Genomic DNA, 26,574 nt, shown 5'->3' with positions numbered 1-26,574 from the left:
ACAATCCCAATTGAATTATAAAGATCAAAAGTTGAGTCAAAACTTCCAAAAACTACAAGGAGGTATCATCTCACCCTAGTTAAAATGGCTTTCATCCAAAAGAGAGGCAATAACAAATGCTGGAGAGGATATGGAGCAAAGGGAACCCAAATGTCCACTGTTAGTGGGAATGTAAATTAGTACAACCACTGTGGAGAATGGTTTGGAGGTTCCTCAGTAAACTAAAAATAGAGCTACCATATGATCCAGCAATCCCACAGCTAGGCATATACCCAAAAGAAAGGAAATCATTATATCAAAAAGATATCTGTACTCCCATGTTTATTACAGCACTATTCACAATAGCCAAGATTTGGAAGCAACCTAAGTGTCCATCAACAGACAGATGGATAAAGAAAATGTGGTACATATACACAATGGAATACTATTCAGTCATAAAAAAGAACGAGGTCCAGTGATTTGCAACAACATGGATGAAACTGGAGGCCATTACATTAAGTGAAATGAACCATGCACAGAAAGACGAATTTCACACGTTCTCACTTATTTTGGGGAACTAAAAAATTAAAACAATTGAACTCATGGAGATAGAGAGTAGAATGATAGCTACCAGAGGCTAGGAAGGGTTTTGGGTGTGGTGGAAGTAGGAATGGTTAATGGGCATGCAAATATAGTTAGAATCAGTAAGATCTAGTATTTAATAGCACAACAGGGTGACTACAGTCAACAGTAATTTATTGTACATCTTAAAATAACTAAAATATTATAACCGGACTGCTTGTAACACAAAGAAAGAATAAATGTTTGAGGTGATGGACACCCCATTTACCCTGATGTGATTATTGTACATTGTATACCTGTATCAAAATATTTCATGTACTCTATAAATATACACACCTACTAGGTACCCACAATAATTAAAAATTAAACAAAAACAAAAACCTTTCTAAATGAGTGAAAATTGGGATCAATTTGTCTTCCCTGGCTGTATAATGGATATAGACCACAATGGTCACAAATATCAATAAATCATATATTCAGTGTAAGCCCAATACATTTCAAGCATATTTACTCAGTTCTCTTGTGGTTCTTCTATTTAGAATTGAAGAAATTTAGAATACTAGAATGAAATCCAAGACAGATGAAATCTCGCAAATGTTAAAGGGCATGATTTAAATTAAAGGCCACAATTTGAAAGAGATCCTAGCAGGCCTCTGAGTTTTTAGCTTACAGTACTTAAAATTACAAGGATTAGCAGTAGGAGCTCTAAAAAGAGGCGTAACACCTTGTGTTCTTATTTGAGTGTGTAAAAAGACAATAGCACTCATAAGTCAACTTGTCACTTTTCCCAACATCATATGATTCATAAATATTCAGGATCCCAACCTAAAAACAAGTTTTAAATGACCCTGGATTGTGATATTGAAAATAATATTATCAAATCATTTTAAAGGCGAAACTGAAGGCCTGTATTTTATTTTAAGAAGTGCTTGGTCTCCAGGAGTTAATGCTGTCCAAATAAAAATTTTGGCTGACATGTATGAAAAGTTTTCTGTACCAATCACCAATGCAAGACACTCATGAATCTATCAATCACAGAATTAAAAAGTTCTGTCATACAGCACACTTAATACCCAGTGTAACTAATTAGTATTACCATTTTTTGATGCAATACAAACTCATTTCCTTAAACTGCTATTGCACTGAACTCCAGGGTTATAAATGAGCAGAACACAAATTGATTTGCATGTAATAACAGTGGCAATAAACCTTTCCTGGTTCATGCAATTTTCCGCATCTGTTAACAGAGGGCAAATTTAGGAAGTGTTATTCCAAGGAGGGGACTTACCCAGCTGGACATCTATAACACTTGGCTGATTCTCCATGGGGAACAATGGCTTGGGAGGCTTGTCTGTGAGTAAAGCTAGAAGAGAAAATGAAAGAAAGTAATGGAAAAATTGAGATAAATTACAGGATGAGAAAGATTCTATCATGTATGATATTTAATGTTTGTAGACTTGATGGTGTGTAAACATTTATTAGACAGTGTTCCTACTTCCTACTTGGGTTGTTACTCTATCCATACAATATCCATTTCCCAGCACATTTAGAGCACCATTGATTCACTGTAAATAGGCCATTTTGACAACTACATTTTCCAACAAGATGAAACAAATGGACTATTTTGGGTGGTTTTTATAAATTTGTAAGTATAAAGAAATATATATTTTAAAAGTATAATCGAGAAATAGTAAATCCTCATATATGCTTGGTAGTGGTATTCTCAATGAAATATTACCCTAACGGACATTTTTAGTGACACGAATCTTCTAAACCTCTGAATTATCCCCCACTCTCCACTGCAACCTCCAAAACAATATAATAAAGCAATGATATCTTCATTAGGATAATTGATCAAAAATACCAATTAAGCATCTTTTGTACTCCAAGTCTTGTGCTAGCTACTAAAGGGAAAGAAAGTAAAGTCTTTATCTTTGCCCTCAATTTATAACACAGGACTATGAACACAGGACTAGCACACCATAATAGAGAATGGAACATAGAATGTAGCATTTGAGCTATAAGGCTATATATAGGTGGTAAAGAAATGGAGAAAGGAGAGGTTAATATTCGCTGGAAGGTTTGGGGAAAGTTTTATGAAGAGAATGGATCTCCATACGAAACTTAAGGGATGGAGAAAATTTGGAAAGGCAGAGAGTGGAGAAGATTTGGAAAGGCAGAGAGTAAAGAAGAAAAGATTCTCAGAAGATTCTCAAAAAGATTTTCAAAAGATTATCAGGAAAGATTAACAACATAAACCAAGGCACAAAAGTAGAACTTCACAAGCATAATATGCTTTGAGGAAAATGAGCCTGATGAGAAGGGGTTTTGTGAGCACCATGAATTAAAAATGAAACTAGATAGATTGGATGGGGCTGAATTCTGGAGGACTCTGAGTAACAGGCAGAGGAATTTGGACATGATGTTCTAGGCTGGAGTGTCATTGTAGATCTTGAAACAAAAAATGACTCAAAGGAAGTGATGTCTAATGATGATTGGCTTGATATGTGGAATGGGCTGAGAGAAGAACAAAAACTAAGAGGTTGAGGAAACAATGCTGCAGTGTGTGGGGATGGGTGGTGGTGAGCAGTCACACCAGGTTGGAGTTTGGGGAATTTTTTTTTTTTTTTTTAATGAGAGGACAAATCTGAGAGGCACCTGGAAGAAAGAAATGAGAGGACTCAGCATGCAGATACATAATGTCATGTGTATTGTTGTCATAAAACAACCCTTACTTATATCAAACTATTGTTTATATCCTGAATTCCCTTTAACTGATTCTGTATTTATGTCTTGCTTCAAGTATCCAACTGAACTCTTACCTACTAAAAAGAAATGTTTTATACTTCTTTATAATTCACAGGAGGAATAGCATAGGATTGTGCTATAATGATTAAGCCACCATTAATTGACTAGCTTAGGAATTCCCTGCCAACATGAGAGAAGATCTCATACTATTTGAAGAATATTTAGAAGCGAAAGAGAGAAATAAAAGTTGATTACAGGACAGGTAAGGTTAGGGAACTATACAAATTTGGAGAGATTCCCAAAATAGTTGTTGATAATAAACAAATGCACCAGAAATATACTTAGGAAAGAGCTTTATGGCACATTAGCTTTCTCTTCCTAATACCTGAGCTGCCTGAAGTGGAAAAATTTCAGTGAATTAATTGCCTTCATTTTTCCAACACATCATTCAAGATGACATACAATATGTATTGTCCTTATGGAATTGAACAACATTTTTGTTTTAATTGACTTTGGCATAATTTAGACCTACTAATATAATGTCTAGTCTTCATTTCATAAATACTACAGTTACTCTTAATAATCTGATTTTTAAATATTATTGGAAACATGAGGGATCTACTTTAAAAAAAATGAATATGTTTGAATTTAAAATCCAGTTATATCAGATGTTCAATTTTGTTGTAGTTTGCTATTATGTGTAATAGTAAAATATTGGAAACAACCTCAATTTCTAATAGTAGGAGCCTTGTTACAATTGTGGTGATTTCATATAATGACATATTATGATACTGCTGTTTAAAATAATTAGGTAAATCTGTAGATTAGATATGAAAATATTTCCAAGACATACTGTTTAATGAAAAAAACAAGGTCCCAAATAGTATGCACAGCATGCTATTTTGAGTATAAAACATACATATGCATATATAAATGTTTGTATATGTATGAAATATTTCTAGATGGATACATGTGCAACTGGTAACAGTGGTGTCCTCTGAAGAGAGGGAGTGGATGGCTGAGTAACTGTGGTGGGTAAGGAAAGGGTGTCATGGGCAGGCAGAAGGAAGATTTAATCTTCACTATATGCCTTTATATTTTGAACCATCCCCATATGCTATGTATTCAAAACATAAATAAAATTAAAATTAAATCCAGCCATTTTTCATTTTATTAATTAAAAACCCATTTTGATTTCTTTATAGAATTATTGTCAATTTACCTTACACATCCAAATTATAGACATTTAGTTTGCTGGAAACTATTCTTGGGCAATCTTATTTTAAAATATTTCCTTCTTCCAAATGAATTAACTGGAATGTGATAGGTGGGAAGCAATTGTAAGGAATGTATTTCATGTATGGAAATGACAATCTTGCTCTGCTTTCAGCAGGATGAGTTTGGGGTCATTGTTTTCCCCTTCCCTTATCTTCCGCCATGGACTATGGATGTATTTACCCTAATTTTGTTATTGTTAAATATCAATTGCTGAAGTGACATTCACTAATATTAATGATAATTTTAAGCATCTTACATTTATAGGTGGTTCATAAGTTTCAAAGTGCTTTCAGATACATTAGCTCATATTATCTTCATGATGACCTTGTAAGGTAAAGAAGACAGTTACAAATGTGGCCAATTTAGATATGAAGTTAAATGAAGCTTATATTGTCTTATTTGGTGTCCCCTTGGGACCAAAAGCCCCCACTTGCAAGATGAATAGGAAAACAGGATATAAGTTGTAGGCAGTAGACAGGTAAAGAGCTCAGTACTGAGTCAGTGGTTTTAGCCTCTTTGACTCTACAATAATTACACTGGGGTTCCTAGTCCAATGGGAATGGCTTTGTGGCAAACAGCCAGTTGAAACATGATCCCTGTAGGACACCCCACACATATACACCTTTTCCCCCTAAACCTGTGAATGGAAAGAGATGAACTGGCACTTAACCCAGCACATCTCAATGGGATATAAGGCTATGGTGCCTCTTTAAATTCCAATATCATGTTTAGGCCTGAGAATTGCTAAGAAGTGCAGAACATTTGTGATGATAAAGCAGCAACTGCGGCAGTTCAATTGGATCCTGACCACCAGCCCAGAGACAAATCTATCAGCACCTTGCATAATTATAGCATTTGCAGATTAGCTAGAGTGCATGCTGCCACAGGGAGGCAAGCTCATTTCTTGTTCATTTTTATTTTTAAATCTCATCTGAAACTCAGTTACTAATTGTGAAAGGAAAGAAAGAACTGTCAATACCAAGTCCCCTAAACAACAGGGCAGAGATTTACAATTTTATTAGGAATTTTATCCTGGACCTCAAGGGGGACTAATTGGGGTCTGAGCTAATCTTTGAATTTGCTGCTTAAGCTTCATGCTTTGATTGAAAGAATGGGAGCAAAGGATACATTTTGTTACTAACGTTTCAATGTACAATTTCTCCAATGCACTTTCCTCAGTAGCTGCTTATATTTAATTATCCTTAAATATAATTGCTCTACTGTGTATACCATGACACTAGTCTTAACGTGTTAGTGAAGCTACTACTATTACTGCCTTCTTCTTCCTAAAACTTGGTTTTATACGTTTGACACTAACTTTCCTGAGAAGAATGCTCAAAATAACTTGTTCTTTTCCATGATAGGCAATGATTTTATCTATATATACAACCAGATCAACTGGTTTGACTGAAATGATTGGTCAATTTCCATGAACTTAGTATAAAAAATAAGTAGACTCATTTGTTTAATTGAATAAATGAATTTGACTACATTGCCCAAGTGTTACCTACTGTTATGACAATTTTCATTGTCCTCTTTTGTTGTTGACTTACCTGTTTAATTAGATTGGCCAGAAAGACCAAGTGGGAGGGAGTAGAAGGACAGAAACTCATTAATTTCTGTGAATGAAGCTATTTTGGAATTTGTATGTTATGGTCAATGAAATGGATCCTCCCAAATCCATTCAGCATACCAGCATTAAAATCACATTCTAACATCACTATTTTCGTCATAACATTTAACCATTCAAAACCTACCAATGTTTCCTACATTTACAGGAGGATAAACTCTGAACTTGTCACCTGGGAACATAAAGGCAGTCATAGTCTAGCCTTAATAACTTTCCTGTCATTATTTTATTTTATTTATTTTATATTTTATTTTATTTTATTATTTTATTTATTTTTTGAGATGTAGTTTCACTCTTGTTGCCCAGGCTGGAGTGCAATGGCAGAATCTCAGCTCATCTTAATCTCTGCCTCCTGGGTTGAAGCGATTCTCCTGCCTCAGCCTCTGGAGTAGCCGGGATTACAGGCATGCACCACCACGCCCGGCTAATTTTGTATTTTTAGTAGAGACAGGGTTTCTCCATGTTGGTCAGGCTGGTCTCGAACTCCCGACCTCAGGTAATCCACCCGCCTCGGCCTTCCAAAGTGCTGGGATTACAGGTGTGAGCCACGGTGTCCAGCCTTTCCTGCCTTTTTACCCACCTATCTTCTATTTTATTGATGCTATAGACAACTTACTTTCCTCATTCACATTGCATTAATTTCCAACTATGCATCTTGGCTTAAACTCTTCCTCTAAGTTTGGTAACAAATAAAAACAGCTACCATAGTTATGATTTACTTAATATCTACTGTTCTAGGCTGTTTCAAGACATTTTATATTACATTTTACAAATAACTTGCCCAAAGTCAAGCAGCTTATTCTTGAATCTAAAGAAGGGACCTGAATTGAGTTCTGTCTGATTTCACCAGGCCCACAACACTCTAAGACCTCCCCCTTTCTTTTTTTCATCCCAAGTCCTAGCTATCCTCCAAAAACTTGTTTAAGTCTTGAATCCTCCAGAAAGCCTTCCTTAATAACAGTCCAAGCTAATCTTTCTCCTCTCTTAAATCCTAAAGCATTGACTACTCCTTTGAACCACCCATTTGGTTCATGACATGTACTACTTTGAATACAAATTAAACCTCACATTACATGGGTATGTCTTGTCTTCCTAACTATATTTTTAAGCTCCTGGAGGATAAAGATCATGTCTCATATAATCCAGCAAAGAAGATAGTATGTGACATTGGGGAACAAATAAACACAATCTCCAAATTAACTTCCCGGTGGTATTCTTTCTCTAAAAAAGTGTGCTTCCCATAGCATTCTTAGATTGCAAGGAACAGAATCAAACTTTTGCTAATTAAAGCCAAAAGGGAATTTATCAGAAGTATATCTCAAGGATGGCCAGGAAGTTTGGGGAACTAGGTTTAATAACAGAAAAGAAACCAGGCCAGGTCTAGGTATGCAAGCAAAAGAGACTATACAATAATTTCATCTTGATCCCCTCATTGAATTGAACTGGTTTTGTTGTTTTTTTTAATATGTTTTCTTTTATTGTGTTGTATCTTGGTTAAATTTTTTGTCCTTGTTTCACTTTGATCAAGATTCAAAATCCCAGAATGACAGGCTGAATGAACAAGTTTTGAGCTCCAGGCCTAGGAAAGATTATATGCAAATCATGAAGAAGAGAAGAATCTCCTAAAAGCAGTTTTTTTCAACCTCAGCGAGATAATATTCACTAACAGCAAATTCTTTGTTGTAGGTGACTGTCCCATGCATTGTTGGATGTTTAGCAGCTTCCCTGGCCTCTACCCAAAGATGCCAGTAGGACCTTCCCCCAGTTGTGAAACTAGAAATGTCTCAAGATATTGGCAAAATGTAATGAGGGCAATAACATTGTACCTGCTTAATAACCACTGTCCTAAAGAAAACTTAGGTTGTGTTAGAAAAAGAAATAAATACTAGATGGCCAAAGGTAACAGGCAATACCATCTCATTGCCCAACTCCAGGGGCACACTTACATCAGTTTCCATGTGAATGGCATTCCTGGGAGCATATAATATTAATGGGATGCCCTGAAGTTGTGCAAAGAAGTGACATTGATCACACACATCCATTAATAAAACACAATTTTATTAATTAAAACAATAATATTTTATGCCAAATACTTCTCAAGTTCTGAAATAGTCACTGGATTTTGTCAATGGGTAGCAACCATTCCATGGGCTCTTTCCTCTTCCAAATCACCTAAGCTCATGAGCTAATTCCAAAAGAGAGCAATAGCAGCCTTATGGCTCTTTGTCCGAAAGTGCCCAGATGTACAAGTATTACAGACTGCCTATTGTTCTGAGGGAATTGAGGATTTTGGGAAGAAAGACTTGGGAATAGCTTTCATGTGAGAAGACAAAATGGAGGTCCTTACTTAGCAAATCAGATTTACGGAGAGCCAGAGATCCTGTTAATACCTTAAAAATTTCCTGTAATCATGAATGGAGATTTGCCAAGCTTAGCCTAAGTAGTTGACTAGTTTGAAGATTTCATAAATTGAACACAGAATGAATGCAGAAATTGCTGAGCTCTGAACACATCATAAGTACTATTATTCTTTGGAATACTTGGCATTTTTTAATTGTGATTAGCTGATAATTGCTTGAGGCAAGGAATCTCTCTTTCTCAATTAACTACATAGTCTTCCTAATCCTGTATTATGATGTACACAATTTACTGGCCACTTAATCTAAAGCTCCATACGATAAAAATATTTTATTTCTAGAATTACCAGGCTGAGAGTCCCGTAATTTAGATGATTATCCAGGAAAAAGTATAGAATAATCATGATTATTCAATATCATCCTTGATGTTCCAAACCTGTAAATTCAAGCAGGACCAGCCTTGGTTACAATATATCTCCTTTGCCCTAATATTCCTAATTTTGTGATCTCTATTTTAGAGAAATTTCTTCTCCATCCTGCTTTTAGGCACACAAAGTTGTGACTCTCTGATCAAAACCTGCTGCAAAAAAGCATCTGCCATTTAAACCTTAATGTGAACTTAAGATACTTGTACCTTCTCTCATAATGCTAGCTGCTTTTGAAGGATTGTCTCTAAATGTGGAATGAAAGACTTTACTCCATTATAGGCACACATTGGGCACCAGGGCCCCTTTCTTGACTTACTATCTTCACATTGATGTTAGCCAACAAACAGGGTGGCCTTCTGCAGAAGCCGATGAAGACAAGTAAAGCTGTTTTCCTCAAGATTCTAACCAGCATTACTATGAGTGAATCTTCTAGTTCATAATAACAACTTGGGAAAAGAGCCCAGGCATATGTTAAATTAAAAAATCAATGTTCATTAATAATCAAGCTTTGCTTTTATTTCAGCTTGTTATTACTTCCATCAACTAACCACTGTAGCAATTAATCTTTTATAATTATTTTCTCTACCAAAATTATAATATTGTCTGTCTTATTTGTAACAGGAGGAAACAGATCAGCATGGACTGTTTATTAACTCAATCTAGAGAGAAGATATATTCTCTAGGTGTCCCAGCTATAATAGAAAATTTGTGATAGGCTCACCACAAAAAACAGAACCAGTGATCCCCAGAATTATTTGAAAATTTGTTTTCAAATCACTGATGGCTCCAACTTCAGATACTTTTACATGTATCTCCCTCATCTCCCTACCTACTACAACCCTTTAAAAATAATTTGCTTCATTAAGTCACTGTTACTGATGACAATGGTTCATGTTCCTCACATGTATATTTGGAAGATAAAATTATTGAGAACTGCTGAGAGTCAAACACATGAAAGTTTATATTCAGAGGATTACATTGCTTTTAAAACACATTCCAGTTTCACTAAAAATATCCCTTCCATTATTTAAAGCCACTGAAGTATTTGCCTTTTATTAGCATAGAACTTAAAGTCAGTTATTGTCTTTAATAAATAAGTGATCCTTTACCAAATAGAGGTTAAACTGCTGGGAAAGTGCTGGGCAACTTACCTGACCATTGCCCCTGCAAAGCTTAGGGCCTCCCTAGCAACTGGCTCAGAGCCTGTGTCCTGCCTTGCAATTCAGTGGATGTGCCCTGAGGGTAGTGAATGGTCAGGGCTGCTGTGAAGTTGCCCTGAGTTTCCCTTTTCTCTAGATCCCACATTTATTTCCACTAATATTTGAGTTTTGAGCAGTGCATGAGCTTTGGGAAAGCTTAAGCATAAGGCAGGGCAATTTCTTCTCAATGCCATTTGACACAAGGCCCTTCTCTGGAGAGAACAATGTTTATTCAGCACAAATCTGCCCAGACATAAAGCAACTTCTTCAAACTTGAAAAGAAAACAACCTTGGGGGAAATGGAAACTTAAACAGTGGTTATGATGGTAGTTTTTTTTTTTTTTTCTTCACAGTTCCTGCTTTTTCTTCACTGTTGCCTTTTTCCCCTCAAGTAAGATTTTTCTTTCTCTCTCTAAAATAGTACTCCCTGGACCCTTATATTGTTGATGTCAAACAAATTCCATATATAGTTATTATCAAAGAAATTTCACAAGATAGTATACTTCCAGGTTTCACACAGAACTTGGGATATAGTTAGTATTAAAATAAGTATGAAAGGTTAAACATGGGAGATGGGTGAATTTTTACCTTGCTTAAAGATCATCATTTGGCTCTGTGATGACTGATCTGTCAGGATCTAGAAATTTGGCCTAGATAGTGATGTCTAAAAATATAATATAATACCCAAGGATGGATAATTTTAGAGCTAGACAAACCCTTAGAGATCTAATTCATCTGGCTATTTTGACAGATGAAGAAACTGAAAGGCAGAAAAGGAGGAATGTACTCAATATCATACTGCAAATTAATAATAAAACAGAAGACCCAAACCCAAGTTTCTTGAATTAAAAGTTCAATATTCTTGCTACTGCACCATGGCTAACATTGATTAAGCAGGGATTTCATGCCAAGCACTTTTACATTTATTCTCTCATTAAATCCTCATGACAATGTATAAAGTAGGTCCTACTATTATTAACATTTGACAGATGAGAAAACTGAGGCTCAATGAGTTTAAATTATTTGTCCAAAGTCACATTGCTGGTAAATACATTTTGGGTCCAAGATTCAACCAAAGTCTATCTCACCCTTGAGTCCAAGGTCATAGCCACTACTCTATACTGTCATATTTCTTCCGTGTTTTTTTTAAAGACTGTTTTTTTTTGTGTGTGTTCAAAATACATCCAAAATATCTCCATATAAGCATCACCAAAAAAAAATAAATAAATAAAAAGGAAAGAAAGAAAGAAACCTAAACACTTCACTAAACTGACACTAAACTGATGAGCTTTGGGGATTAATTGACTGAATACCTCCTTTAGCTGTATCCACAAAATTCCACAGGTCAAAGAATGGGATGAAAATTCGATTTTGGATTACTTGGTGTAATTCATTCTTATAATCAGTTAACAAATGTTTGTAGTTCTATTACAGAAAGGTACTCTACCAAATAGTGTGTATATCTTCGTTGGGGGCAGTAAAGTATAAATTTGAAGAATACACAGAGTCAGATCAAAAGGCTTAATCTAGTAGAAGAAACGGAGGTATAAAATGGCTGTAGTAACTGACAAAAAGTGGTAATTGACTGTTTTAACTTTTATTGCTGCTGGTAAGCTATCACACACTTAGTAGTTTAAAACAACATATTTACTATTATCTTATTGTTTGGGAAGTGAGAAGTCTAATGTGGGTCTCACTGGATTAAAATTAAGGTGTCAGCAGGGCTGCATACCTTTCTGGAGGCCCTGGGAGAAAATCAATTCCTTTTCCTTTTCTACCTTCTAGAGTCTGTCTGCATTCATTGGTGCTTGGCCATTTTTCATCTTCAAAGCCAGCAAGGGCAGGTTGAATCCTTGAGACATTATATTATTCTTTCTTTTCTACCTACCTCTTCTATTTTTAAGGAAACCTGTGATTTCATTGAGCTTACCTGGATAATCCATGATGATTTCCCTATTTTGAGGTCAGGGGATTAGCAACCATAATTCTACTTACAACCTTAATTTGACTTTACTATAGAACCTACCATATTCCTAACAGATTAGATTATGGACATCTTTGGGGTGGAGGGCATTATTCTGCCTACTACCATGCCACAAGAAGTAATCAAATAAAATATAGATAAAATTTGAAGAAGCAGAATATGACATTGCGGCTGTCATATGGAATAACATATTGTCTGTATTGTATTTTTATGAAAATAACTTTTTTACTGGTCTCATTTCAGCCAAATCAGTTTTTGAACATAATCTTTGCATTTCAAACCAAAGTTCATAAAGGCAATTATTTGACTAGATTGGGCAGGTATTGATACTTCTGTTTTCAGTCTAATGGTTTATTTACTTATGGTTTTCAAACTAATTAGGCACTCATAACTTGTTAACATGATGTTTTGCAATACAAAAGAATAAGGAAAAGCAAAATATCACGTAAGTTCAGTTGTTTGGATGTGCTAACAGTCCGTAATGAGGATGACAACCGGATATTAAATAAGCATTTTTTTAAAAATCAAAAGTTTCATGACAGGGATAATTTTCTAATTCACAGAATACTTGTTTGGTAAACATTATTTGTGATGTGATATTTAGAGCTCAGGAAGAAGAGAACCATTCTAACATAAAGACTTACTTAGTTTGGGATCTGAGGTAGAAAATAAAGTGTAAATCACAAGGCATTATCACTTTATCCTCCTCCATGTCAGCTTTACATTACCAGAGAACTTTCCATGATTGTGAGTAACCTATTTGTTTACATGACAACAAGCCAAATGCATGGTCATCAAAAATCTATAAAGTGCAGGGTGTTATTTCCACTTTGCAGATGAGGAAACTGAGGTTCAGACAGGTTAATTTACTCTCCTAAGGACTAACCTCTGGCTACTAAGAGCCAGAACCAAAATGTAAATCCTAATTTCCTGACTCCTATTCTGTAGTCTCCCAGTCTCATTTAATCCTCACAACATTCCTATGAGATGAGTACCACTATTTCCATTTTTTGTTGTTGTGGTTGAGGAAATTAAAGGCCAAAGGGGTTAGGTCACTTGACCAAGGTTACCTTGCTAGCAAAGATGGCAGAGCTATCATTCAAATCTATGTCTGTTTGGCTTTAAAGCTGAGATCTTCCCCCAGAATCATTCAAGGATGAATATGTAATAATATTTCAAATGAACTCAATCATACTAGAGCAGTCTCTGAAAATAAAGTAGTTTTACTTTCCATTTCCATCACTGAAGTCAGGACCTGGCTCTTAGAAATCTTGACTCATTTCCCACATGATGGCAGCTCTCTGGGAGGTTTCCAAGCTTGTTCCCTGTCTTCGTAACACTGATGAGAACTAATTTAATTAATCAAATATAAGCTGATGATCTATGATGTTGAAATTGATTTTCAAATGGAGCCAATTATGACTGCTCATAGTTCCAAGGAAAAAATATAAGCTAGGTGATTTCAAGATGTGATTACTGGATACAGAAGAATTGAGAAAGGAAAAAAAATTACTGAATTTACAAAGCACTTTCTCTTTCCCATGATTATCTCATTAAGTCCAACTCGGAGACTAGGAAAGCAAGAATTGTTGTCTCCAGAAACTGAGATAGGAAATCTTGGGAATTTTTCAAAGTAGGATCCAAATCTCATGAAAAAGGGTGACTTGCCTTTTTGAATCAACTTTTTGAGTAAACTTGCCAGTTAACTGTGGAGCTTTGATGGCCCCATTTTCTCTGATAGAATAAGCATTTAGTCAGCTGTGATTATCATTCATCTCCTGATATAACTTTGTCAAGAAATTGGGTTCGATGTTCAAAGGATATCCTGACCCTCTAAATAATACGTCTTTGAAATACCATAAGGCAAGCTAATTCTTTGACAGGGGAATCAAATTCCACCATAGTGTTTTCTGTACTGGTTTAAATGAAGCAGCTTCCAAGTATAGTCTAATTCACCTAAGGGTCTGTACCACCACCACCCCTCCATCCCACCCCTCACTTCCCCAACCTCATCCCATTATTCCCTAGTCTGGACTGACACTTCCTCTGCAGAACATTCAAGTACAGATGGAAACCCAGGTGTGAAAACTGCTCTGAGCTTATGACAAATTGATCTAGTGCCACTGGATGTTTCTACAGCAAATATGCACTTTCTCTGAGAGTATCTTTAGTCAAAAAGTGGTCAGGTCATTTGTGAGAGAACAAAAGGCTTTTCAGGAAACTCTTGTGGGGGTTATTACCTGAGGTTACAAATCAGGGAAAACACTGCAAATAGATCTTGCTGTGTTAGGTGACTCAGTGTCTACTGCTATGCTTTTAACATGAAGGCTAGTTACTTGTCTGACCAAAACCCAACCCTTTAGGATCTTTGTCTATGGGCTAATGACCCATTAGTGCTTTAGCATCAGCCTGACAGCCAGTGCTCACTAGCATATATCCATTTAATTTCAGAGAGCTTGGGAGAAAAAAAAAAAAGGCACTGCATAGTACGTGAGAAAAGAATTCAGTTCCTGGGACAGCAGAAGCTCCTCATCCCCACCTGTCTTATGTGTATCTAGACCTTGGAAATGTCTGTGATGTTCATTAGCATCAGGCTGATCTCAGTCTAATTCAGAGCAAATGGTTGCTTATGTTTATTATTTTATAGGAAAAGCCTTTCTCAACTTTCAAAAACATCTGCCACCCACTATCTAGATCACAGAACTCTAAGATGTTGTAGTTGAAAGCATAGGTTCTGTGTTAACACCTGAGTCTTAGTTCTGGCTCTAGCACTTACTTTGTGACCTTGGTCATGATTCCTAAGCTCCTCTGGGACTCCATTTCCTTGTTGCATAACTGTGGATAATAATAGTACCCATTTTTTAGGATTATTATGAGGATCAAATAAGATCATGCTTCTAAAGTGCTAGGCAGACGCCTGGTACATAGTTTAGTTCTCAATAAATGGTAGCAAACATTGATTTGCCAATTAAAGAGAACATCGAGCTGTATATTCTCCTAGGGATGGAACCCAATTAATTACCCCACAGTAAATGAATGGCTGTAAATATTTAGGTTGGTGCAAAAGTAATTTCACAATAACTTTCGCACCAACCTAATAGGTACACCAATGAGAGGAAGGTTGAAAGGACAAGGGCCAGGTACCGAAGGGAAGAAGTGAGAGTAGGGTAGATAGAGATACAGAGCATCAGGATCACCAAAGCAAGACTCACTCACTTCAAAAATTCGATTCTGCAATACCACGTGCTATCACAGTACTTGTACAAATAGATACAGATCTAAAACTCACATAGCCAGCTTCTGCCTTGGTAAGAGGACCACATATTCTCCACAAGCTTCAAAATCATCTATAATAATGCATAAAAAATGGATTGAGCTGGCAAGTATATTTCCATAGTGTCTGTGTGGATAATACACTCAGCATAAGTCACTGATTTTATTGACTCCCCCTAACCTATGCAAAGCCAAAAAGGAAATTAAGCTGGGTGGCTGGGTTTTCAGGCTGATGTCAATTTTGCTGCAAAGCAAACAGGCAAGTTACTGGCAAAATAATAGAAGCCACTTCATCAGCCTTATGAAATTTCTTCCACAGACTAGATAGTCTAAAAGCAACTTACTACCCATTTGGTTTATCTCTGAGCTCTGAGCTAGAACTTAAGATACATGGGTTCTGATCCTGGCTCCACTAAAAATTTATAGTGTAACCTTGAACAATTCTGTTACCTTTTCTAACTTTTCTATTGCTTAGATTCCTCAACTTCAAAATGGATATGGTAACTGCCCTGTGTAGTTTTATAGTTAATATGAGGATCAAGTGACCTAAGAAATATAAAAAGCCCTATGAGGTTTTTATAAAATCTCTAAATATATAAGCTGGAAAGCTGGAAATGTCCTCCTAAAGTCACAACTTCCAACATTGCATCCCAGAGATATAGCTGTCTTATGCCATTCTCAGGGTGCCTCTGAAGAATATCTACAGGACCACTTCAGTTTTTTGTTTGTTTCTTTTGGTGTTTTAAAGGATTTTGTCACCATAGCATTCTATTTAATGTCTAGTGTAAATTAATCTAATTGTACTAAAGGCTACATTCATTGAAGAAGAGATAGAAGAATTATCACCAATTATATTTCTGGAAAATAATAATATATAACATTTACAAAATGCTTACTATAAGGACTTCACCAGTATTAATTCATTTAATGCTTTCAGCAACTTTATGTATGGGGTATATACTATTATTATCTCCATTTTATAGGAAAAAACTGAGGCATTAAGAAATTAGGTGACCTACCCAAGATTACATAGGTAATAAGAAACAAAGCTTAAGTTTGAATTTAGGCAGTCTGGCTTCATAGTCCTTTTAAAATATAAGACTAACAAGATCCTGATCAATTTGCATCATTTCAATAGTACTTAGTCTTAGACAGTCATAATTACAAAGACTCTAGTCTTCCTACCTAATACATGAGTTCCCTCCACAGTTCCCAGTATTCAGTCTTTGCTTGATAATTTTTCTGCAATAGGCTCACTGCCTCTTGACATCAATCATTTCAATTTTGGAATAACTTTATTAAAATTTCTTCTTTATGTTCAGCTGTAGTTTGTTTCTTTGTATGTTATACCTCTTGGTCCTATTTCTGGTCTCTGGAACAACACAGAATAAACCCAATACACCTTCTATATATCAATGCTTAAAACATTTGCAGACAGATTTCTTGATCTCTTTCACCCCCTTCCCTTCTAAAAGCTCTTCCCCTTTTCAGGCTAAACACTTAGTTTCCTCAATTGCCCACTGTCTTTCAGGTGACATGTTTTCCAAAACCCTTTTCCATCCTAGACAACCTTTTTTGGACACAATCTAATCTATCAATGGGTTTCTTAGATATGGTACAATAAACTGAACACATAATTTCAGATGTCATCTAAAGTGCAATTAAACCAATACTTCTATTGTTCTGGACCCTACCTTTCTGTGATGCAGACTAAGACTAAATTAGAATTTTTGGCAATCTAGTCCCACTGCTTGTGCTCTCAGCCAAATAAAATTCTAAGACTGCACTTTTGCAGTTGGAGTTTTGGACCTGAATGAAAAGCTTTACATTTTTTTCCTATTAAATGTAATCTGGTTAGTTTCAACCCATCATTCCAAACTACTGAGATATTTTAAAAAAGAAATATGTGCTCCAAAGTATTAACTGTCCCTCCCAACTTCCTCTCATCTGAGAATGTGATAAATATCATTTATATGTCATCTAAGTCACAGATAAAAAATGCAGAACAGGATAGCACTCTGAGAGAAGGCTCTCTGGTGGCCAAGAACATTGGTTCATTAATGAACACTTCTGAAGTACAGTACCTGCTGGCTGCCCAAAGTCCTGAACTGTGCCATATTCCTCTGGCTCTGCCTCACACTCTGGGTCATTCTTTCCTAAGCTGTACCAGTTAAATAGGGTCCAGTTTGTAGGGTCCAGTGCAAAATGAAAAGCATGGCCCCTTGTTCAAAAATTATTAAGAAATTTAAGAGAGTAACATCAGGGCATTCAACCAAATTTGAGGCCCTTCTAAGTTCAGGAACCTGTGTAGCTGCATAGGTCACATGGCCCTGAGGCCAGCCCTGTTCCCAAACTTTACTATACAGAAACTGCTGGCTTTTCAGTAAAACTTGTCTCCTTTCTTTCTGAGCACATACCTATACTACACATTTGCCAGCCTCCCTTGCAGTTAGGTGTGATCATAAGTCTGAGTTTTAGTCAGTGCAATGTAAGTGGAAATGATATGCACCCCTTTCAGGCTTGACTCATAAAAATCTTCCACACAAGATGTTTCATGCCATTTTCTCTTCCATGAGCTTGATACAGGTGATAATGGTGACCTTGGAAGATATATGCTAAAGATGATGAAACTTTAAGAATGAAGGAACCCAGATCCTTAAATTAGGAACACGTGCTAGCGTTTTGTATGAGAAAAAATAAATTTCTGTCATATCTCAACCATTCTACATCTTTCGGTTTGCTTACTACAGCTGCTATCATCACTCTAGATAATACATTGCCTTATTACCAGAATTACCTAGAAGGCTAGTTGAAATTCTCATTTCTAGGTACCGCTACTAGAGAATATAATCCAGTGGATCTGGAATGGAGAGTAGAAATCTGTGTTTTTAATAAGCCCTCCCACAGCTAGTTCTGATGATAAGGCGAGTTTGAGGACTTGCTCTATATTTTTCTTTCCATGTTATTTTCCCTATTACAATGCCCCCTGCTCTATGTTCTATTTCCTCCTGGTTCCTGTTTCCAAGGTGACACTTACCACATGTCTTTAATCCGTTCCATAGAGTACAGACTTTATGTCTAGAGCTCCATAGGCCATCTCGTAAATTTGGGATGGAAATCAGATGCAAACAATAGAGGAGCAGTAAGAAAGTAAAAGTGTAGATCCCTGAGACTTCTTGAAGTCACTATACCAACCCTGGACTGCCTAATTTCTCTTTCTTTTTGCTTGAGAGAACCAATACGTGTATGTTTGAACAACTATAAGCAGGGTTTTCTGTTATATGTAGTAGAATCTAATCCAAAATCACAGTGAATTATGTTGGAATATGGTATTCTTTCAGGGTCCATTATATATATTTCCTTAAGCTGACAGTTGGTCTCTGCTTTCACATAGAACCAGGTCTTCCCTGAGTAACTTTGTATAAGCAATTGAGTGGCATGATGGAGATGATGGAAGTCAGTACTTCATTTTGCTAGTACCTCAAATCAGATTGTTATTTATCTTTGGCTAATAAGAAATGTCTCACAGAATGCCAAACAAATCACTGTTAAAGTTTGAAAATCTCAGAGACAATACCCTGTAGTTGATATTTTTCAGTGAATGAAAGCTTCACCTTATTCCAGTTCATGTACTTCTTAATCTGATTGCTATGGTATTGAATGTGTCCCACAAAAGTTCATGTGTTAGGAACTCAGTCCCCAATACAGTAGTGTTGAGAGGTGAGACCTTTGGGAGAAGATTGGGTTATGAGGGCTCTGCTATCATGAATAAATTAATCCATTTATGGATTAATGGCTTAAGACAGTGAATTAGTTATCGTGATAGTGGGTCTGTTAAAAAAAAAATGGGTTTGGCTGTCTTTTGTGAGCTCCCTAGTCATGGGATGCCCTGCACCACCTTGTTTCCTCATCAACAAAAAGGCCCGCGCCAGATGTGGCCTCTAGACCTTGGGCTTACCAGCCTCCAGAAATGTAAGAAATAAATGTCTTTTCTTTTTTAATTACCCAGTCTCAGATATTCGGTTATAGCAACAGAAAATGGACTAAGGTACCAACAAAGAGTAAATAAGTATGCTTTAGTGAAGCAACAAGATCATTGAGACACTTCATTTGCATCAAGGCAATCTTGAAAATCATGTTTGATAAAGGTTCTTTCATTCTCCTTTCTTTTTCCTCTATTAAAAAGTAAAGAAAGAGTGACAGATGAAGTAGGATGTGATCATCTTTCTTGAAGGGACAGTTGAAGTTTTTGCATACAAATGAAAGCTATCATTCTTGTCAACCTTAAATTGGAGCTCTAAACACTACCTCAGCAGCCAATTAATATTCTATAACCAATCAGAGCACTCATGCAGACTGTTCTGCCATCCTGAAACATAATCCCAGTGCCAAGAATTATTAGCTACAGAAGACAGAGCAGTTTTAACTTGTGATTTCCAACCAATTTGAGTCAATATAATATTCATTTATGCTAAAAACATATGTTTTCCAAAAATATTTTGACTGAATATGTCTTAACAATGAAAAGCAGCCAAAAAAAAGGTTGAAATTATTTGAGATTAGGTATTCTGAAAGGTCATATCACCAAGGGGTCTAATTCCACAAATGTTAGCTTCCTATAAACCATACCATGGAAGGGGACTTACAGAGTTCTGATTTCTGATTCAAGAAACAAAATCACCACTTGACTGGGTAACTTGGACCATCAGTTCTTGCTTTCACTGGTGTCACCTCTATCCCTTGAGAATTCTTGGAATATGCCAATTGGGATGGTTTAGAAGATATACGTGCAACAATAATGTCAGGGATAATGTATGCCCGCCAAGCCTGCTCAAGGGATCTTATGCCCTTAAAAGATAGGAAAACTAGAGAACAATACTTACTGACAGCTAACAAGCAGCCAGAAGAACTTTTAAACTGGAGTGAGACAGAGAAGTATTTGCATAAAGGCCTATTGTCCTTGAACAAAGAGAGAAAGCCCCTTGCACAGAAAAGTCAGGTTAATTTTCCCACTCTAAAATGTTAACAGCCCCTTCTTTGCTGGGCTACCAATCTACCAAGTGGGAAAATTATTATTTTCTTAGTCCTTAAATTTGCTTCCTGAGTATTCAGATTCAGGTTAAAATTCAGGGGTAAGTGAAGCAGTCCTAACCAGAATGAATTGATTAGCTGCCAACAAATCCAGGGTCTGTTTCTATACAAAGTTGAAATTTGAGAAGAATATTAACATCCTAGTACATTTATTTCAATGCCTTTAAGGTAAAAGCAAGTCTGTCTTTAAATAATAACAGAGGAAAATAAATCAACAATAGTTTCTAATAATCTATTATTAAAGGATCTGGCTCTCAAAATCTAAAATTACACATTTCTAGGACTTGATAGTACAAAATGGGAATGTGTCTTCTCCACTCAAAGAGATTCTTGATACTAAGTTCACTTCACTTTCTCAGGAAAGAAGACTTTTCTTAGAGTCAATTTCAAAGAGGAAAAACATAGATACCTTTCAAGGTCGAAGATGGAAAAGGAAGCAAATGCTATGTTGTCTTCTTTCTAGATGAGAGGGGAACTGAAGACTGTGGAATTAGACTATGGATTAGTTCACAGAAAATGATTTTGCTTTAATGCCAAGTAGTCAATACAATAGTGGTTAAAGGGTTTCTAGCTAGACAGGTTTTCAATTCCAAGCTTCATTACAGAAGGTCTTCAAATAATGTTGTTTTGTTCAAAATTGTTTTATGATGTTGATGAGGAAAAATAATCAATTTCCGTTCAGGACCACTGTCTATGTGGAGTTTACACATTCTCCCCATGTCTGTGTGGGTTTTCTTTGGGTACTCTGATTTTTCCCCATATCCCAAAGATGTGCACATTAGGTTAATTGGGGTGTCTAAATTGTCTTAGTCTGAGTTAGTGTATGAGTGTGTGAGTGTGCCATATGATGCAATCATGTCTTGTCCAGGGCTGGTCCCTGCTTTGTGCCCTGAGCTGCCAGGATAGGCTCCAGTTACCCATGACTCTGGAATAAGTGTCATGCTGAGAAATTTTACCTTACCTTAAGTTTCAGTTTAAACTAACATTTGTGATTAAGTCACTTTCAACACGATCTTAGTATCTGTCCTCCCACTTTGGTTTTATATACAGAAAGGAATTTTGGATTTTGGGGTTAATAATTATTTTACTTGTTTTTACTAATGTTTCTTAAATGTATGTATAGCTCGCATTTATTTCAAAGTTTAATATTAGAAGTGTTTTTGTATTCATTTAGAAGTTTGATGATGTTTTTGTGACCAGAAATATGCTGTTGAAATTCTTGTTTAGGATTAGCCTATGGTAAAATTGGTTTCATTCTAGGTTGTTTCACTTAAAGTCACAGTTTCCAAGAACCTATTGATGACATTAAGTGAAGACTTATTGTGCTTATTAGCTATATGACCTTATGGAAACTATTTAACCACTCTGTGCCTCAGTTTCCCCCTAAGTAAGTGAGAATAATAGCATTTATCTTATAGTGTTGTTATAAGAATTAAATGAGATAACATATGTAAAATGCCTGGCACATAGTAAGAACTTGATAAATTGAAGCTGATGTGATTTTATTGCCATATCATATTCTGTTGGTCCAATTTATAATGTTTACAAAATTCAAACAGGAATGCCCAAACATTGGTGTCATCTCTCAATATAATTTCCCAAAGACATCTTTGTCAGAAGATTATGAGAGAATATTATGTGCCTGGCATTGTGCTAGGTACTATAAATAAACAGAAGATTTTGAAGTATCTGCCTTCAAGGAGTGGATAGTCAAATTTTGAGTATGTAAACAAGTTTTGGCAAAAGGTTATAAATGGCATCTGGCAGAAGCCAGAAATACTTAATCTATAATGAGTAGGATATGCCAAGTACTAGAATATCAAACATCCAAAATTACTTTCTGTATGCAAAACCAAAGTGGGAGAACAGATACTAAGATCGTGTTGAAAGTAATTTCATCATATGTTTAGTTTAAACTGAAACTTAAGGTAAGATAACATTACTCAGCAGAACCATTACTCTGTACACATAAGTGATGAAATAAAATTTAAATCTTACCTCCTAGAAGGAGCTTTCTTTGACTCATTATTCTCACTGCTGACTACTTGCTTTATATGTCTTCCACGTGGGCACAAGTGTATGTGTGCATGTGTGTGTGTGTGTGTGTGTGTGGGAGAGAGAGAGAGAGAGAGAGAGAGACAGAGAGAGAGAAGTGTATCTAGCCCAATCCCCTGTTTTCACATAAACAGGAGCCTAAAGAGTTATAAAGAGACTTTGCCTAAATCAAATACTTGATTACTAGCAAACCAGAATTAGAACCCTGAACTCTAACTATTAGCACCTCTCTAGGTCCTGGGAAGATTATCAAATCAATAATACAATTCCTTCAAATGAAGGCAAGAGCTTATCCTTGTCTTTATGAGCAGGGTCCACACTGTTTGCATCCTTTGTCTCAATCCACTCTCCCACTCCTTATTATTCATTGGATAAATGGCATACTAAGGGCTCAATAAATACTTATTAATAAAGGGAAAACTTCATGGCTTGATTCAGCATTGGTGAAAAATCCATGGACTCACCCATTCCATAGAAGGCAAACAATGTTTCTAAAGAAAAAAACTAGTGAAACTTTCTGCGATCCCAAAAATATCAAATTAATAAGATTCTTATCTGTTGTTATATTAAAGAATCAAACTTCACAGAATTAATCATTCAGGTAAGTAGATTATTCAGTGATTTCATGCTAGGGGTTTCATGATATCAGACAGAAAACTGAACTTGTCTTTCTAGCACCTATTAGAGGGAAGAGAAAATGGGGGTAAGGACTGCAGATGGAGATTAGAAGAGTGTTGTTGGGATTTGAACCAAAGATGAGTAGTGTGAAGTGAGTTGGGCAAAAGACCATGTGTGCTGGGGAAGAAGAATTTAACCTCTAATTTTGATTTGGGGCAGAAGAATTATATTAGAAAAGAAAGATGGGAAGATAGTGAGGGGGAGCATTGATGTTAAAAACAACTGGGTTGCCTTTCACAGAGGCCCAGATTTGATGAATTATCAGGTAGAAAATAAATTCATAGATTTGTCTCTGAGAACAAACATTAGGACCCCAAATTTTTCAATAGCCATTTTAACAAACTATTCCTTAAAAGTCCTAAACTGATAGCAAATATGTAAGTAAAAGAAGACACTTTTTTTCTCTCTTCACACAATGGCAAAGTATAATTGAAACAAGCAGCTATCTCAAGTGTCTTTTGTAATAAATAAGGCCAAAACACAATGCTGTTTATATATAAATTCCAAGCATTCCTCATTTTAACTAAAATGACATGGGGAATGCAAATCCATAGCTTCGGCAAATTTTTTTCCTTCTAAAAGTGATTCATCACCATCAGATTACTTTGCAATTTCATGAAATGGGCTTCAGTGGCATTTTGAAAAATTAGGAAGAGGGACTGCAACTAGAATGGAATAAGGAAAATATTACATAACCCCAAGTGAGCTATTAATCTCTATCTAGATGGTCATTGTGCTTTCATTATAAGGAAACAAGGCCTCATGCAGCTCCTTAATAATCCCAATTTTGATGGCACTAAGCAGCCCAGTAATGAGATAATTTGGGGACTATCCCCAGGCTGGAAGAATTAATGACGCAGTATGAAAGTTTTGCATGGTGGCAGGGGATAGCAGGGAGGAAGGATTGTGCAAACCAAGAGTACAGATAATGGTGGATGTTTTCCAGCATCCTCCTTATTCAAGAACCAAAAAAGCAGTATCTTTAACAAGATACATAGTGCTTCATTCCTATGCACTATACCAATTTACAAATTTTATGCCCCCACACACATACAAACATGCTCCTATACACATTTACACACACTACTCTACACACACAACACACATATACCTACGTATGGCTTCTTTCTTCTGTGTGTCACATTAAGCATTTGCATACCTCTTGCCTATAGTTTACCTCACCCTCCTTTCTTTCTATTAAATTATACTCTGCTATTATTCCTCTTTATTTCTATTGCAGTGCATTTTTGACAGGATAGGATTGTTCTCTGAAATGAAAGGAAGTAATTCTGATGGAAGGATCAGTGATTTTTTAAAATACAGATTGCCTAAGAGAAGCTAGAAGCTTACTCTTCAGACAGCCTGAGCCTTTGGGCGGGGAAGAAAAGCAGGCTGAAATTAATGTATGCATATGTGTAGGGATTTGTGTTCAGATTTTTTTTAGGGCAGAATATACTCAATTTGGAAATGGCACTAACCCTTTCAAGCCACTAGGGTAACATTTAGTAAGACAGAAACTCTAAACCAAATAGATTTTGGTGATGATAAAAAGACTTAAAGGAAAAGTGTTCATGGGAGAAAGTCACTAGCACTAGCTTCCTCTTGCCCAAGTCCCTTATCCTATCTATATACACAGTTGAGCTGAAGGGGACTAATGTTCTTCTCTTCCTAGAAGGCACTAAGGGCAACTGATACTACAGAAAGAATCTGCAAAGTGTGGAGTGACTCATTTGGGCATCTACAGGACTTGAGACACTGGAAACTCCTTGAATGTCAGCAGCAGTCAGCAGTAATCACTGAGTGCTTACTATGTGCCAGGCAGTGTTTGATACTTTGCATTTATCATTTCATTTAATCTTCTTCTCCTCAATCACCTCAACATAACATAGGAAATTCACATTTTCTACATAAAAAACTAGCAAATACATAAGAGAGAATAGACTTAAGCTTATGTCTGTCTGACTCAAGTGCCTGTGTTCCTTCAATCATATCTCTAGCAACAAACTAAAGTCACCCATTTTAACTACATTGTCCTTGTGTGTACACAGACGTGGCTTTATCCTGGGTGAATGAGTGAATCATTGTCTGTTGTTTATCTGTTAATAGGTATTTGGATCGATAGGTGACTGTTTTAGCTATACATTTGTGTAAAACTTCGTGATCTGAAATAGGTTTCCCAAGAGATATTTTTTAAATGAAAATGAAAGGACTAGAAAACTTTTCTTGCCTATTGGTAACTAAACATTATCAGATACTTTTGGTATGTTTAGCATTGTAATATTCTAGTGAGATATCCCTGACATTTAATTTCAGAGTGAGGGAAGAGAAAGGGTTACAAGAAGCTCATTACACAGCTTGCTAACCACCATTACTTGGAAAAATTCCCAGATGAACAGCATGCCATTATTTACATGCTTATGTGATTAATACTCCATATTTGAGAGACCCAATGTAAAAAGAAGTGGTTCACATGTGCCTGGAAGGAAAGAAGGATGAGAGGGGGGAAGAACAGGGTAGAGAAAGAAAGAAAAGAATGGGGAGAAGGAAGAATAAAAGAGAGAGAGATGTAGAGAGAGAAGAAGAGTGAGAAGGAAAGAAGGAAGGAGACATGAAAGCATCAGGAGGCACTGTTTTACAATAAGACATACGATAAGATTTTTCAAATTGGGGATGTACTTCCCCTTACAGTTTTTGTCTCCTTCATTAAATAAGGTAGTCTATTCTTAAAACATTTTTGTGGTCACATGGAGAGCCTTGTAAAGAGGTGAGTCGCCTGCTTGTCCATTTATTATGAAAGAAGAAACAAAAGGAACTAAATTAGGGGATGGGCAGGTGCTGAAGACATAACTTTGCCTGCTTCACAATTTTGTCAAGATAGGTGCTGAGCAAGTATGACTGGCTGTTGGACAATCTGCTGGCAAAGGATTATTTAATATTCCAGGAGGAATTGTGGCATCCTGATTTAGCATAGCCAAAATAATTGAAGTACAGGATTATACTGGTAAGTTGGTATAGTCATATTTAGGTTAGTACCAATTTTGCCAACTAATTTTTTCCCCGTGGAAATGTAGTTAGTATATATTTATTTTTCATATAATTGTGAATTTTGATGCTTGGTTTGGATAATGATCCCAGCTAGGGTAGCAAAGCAAATTGGAAAAAATAAATTTAAAGGACTTGGATAATAAAAATTTATTTTTGAACAGAAAACATATTCTCACACACATGCCCCAAATGCTTAATGCTATTAATATTGGATTTGTTTTAGTTTCTACATAAAGAGATGCTAAAT

General features: G+C 36.1%; 1 protein-coding gene across 1 annotated transcript in view; it reads right to left on the bottom strand.

Moving 5' to 3' along the window:
• Window positions 1-26,574, bottom strand: part of IL1RAPL2 (interleukin 1 receptor accessory protein like 2) — a 569,253-nt gene that overhangs the window by 283,092 nt on the left and 259,587 nt on the right. The window contains exon 4 of the mRNA XM_001139071.5: window positions 1,850-1,924. Within this exon, the coding sequence (XP_001139071.4) occupies window positions 1,850-1,924 (75 nt within the window). The remainder of the gene's footprint in view (window positions 1-1,849; window positions 1,925-26,574) is intronic.

Source organism: Pan troglodytes, chromosome X (genome assembly GCF_028858775.2).
Source record: "Pan troglodytes isolate AG18354 chromosome X, NHGRI_mPanTro3-v2.0_pri, whole genome shotgun sequence".
Taxonomy (NCBI): Eukaryota; Metazoa; Chordata; class Mammalia; order Primates; family Hominidae; genus Pan; species Pan troglodytes.
This window is presented reverse-complemented; position numbering and strand designations above follow the sequence as displayed.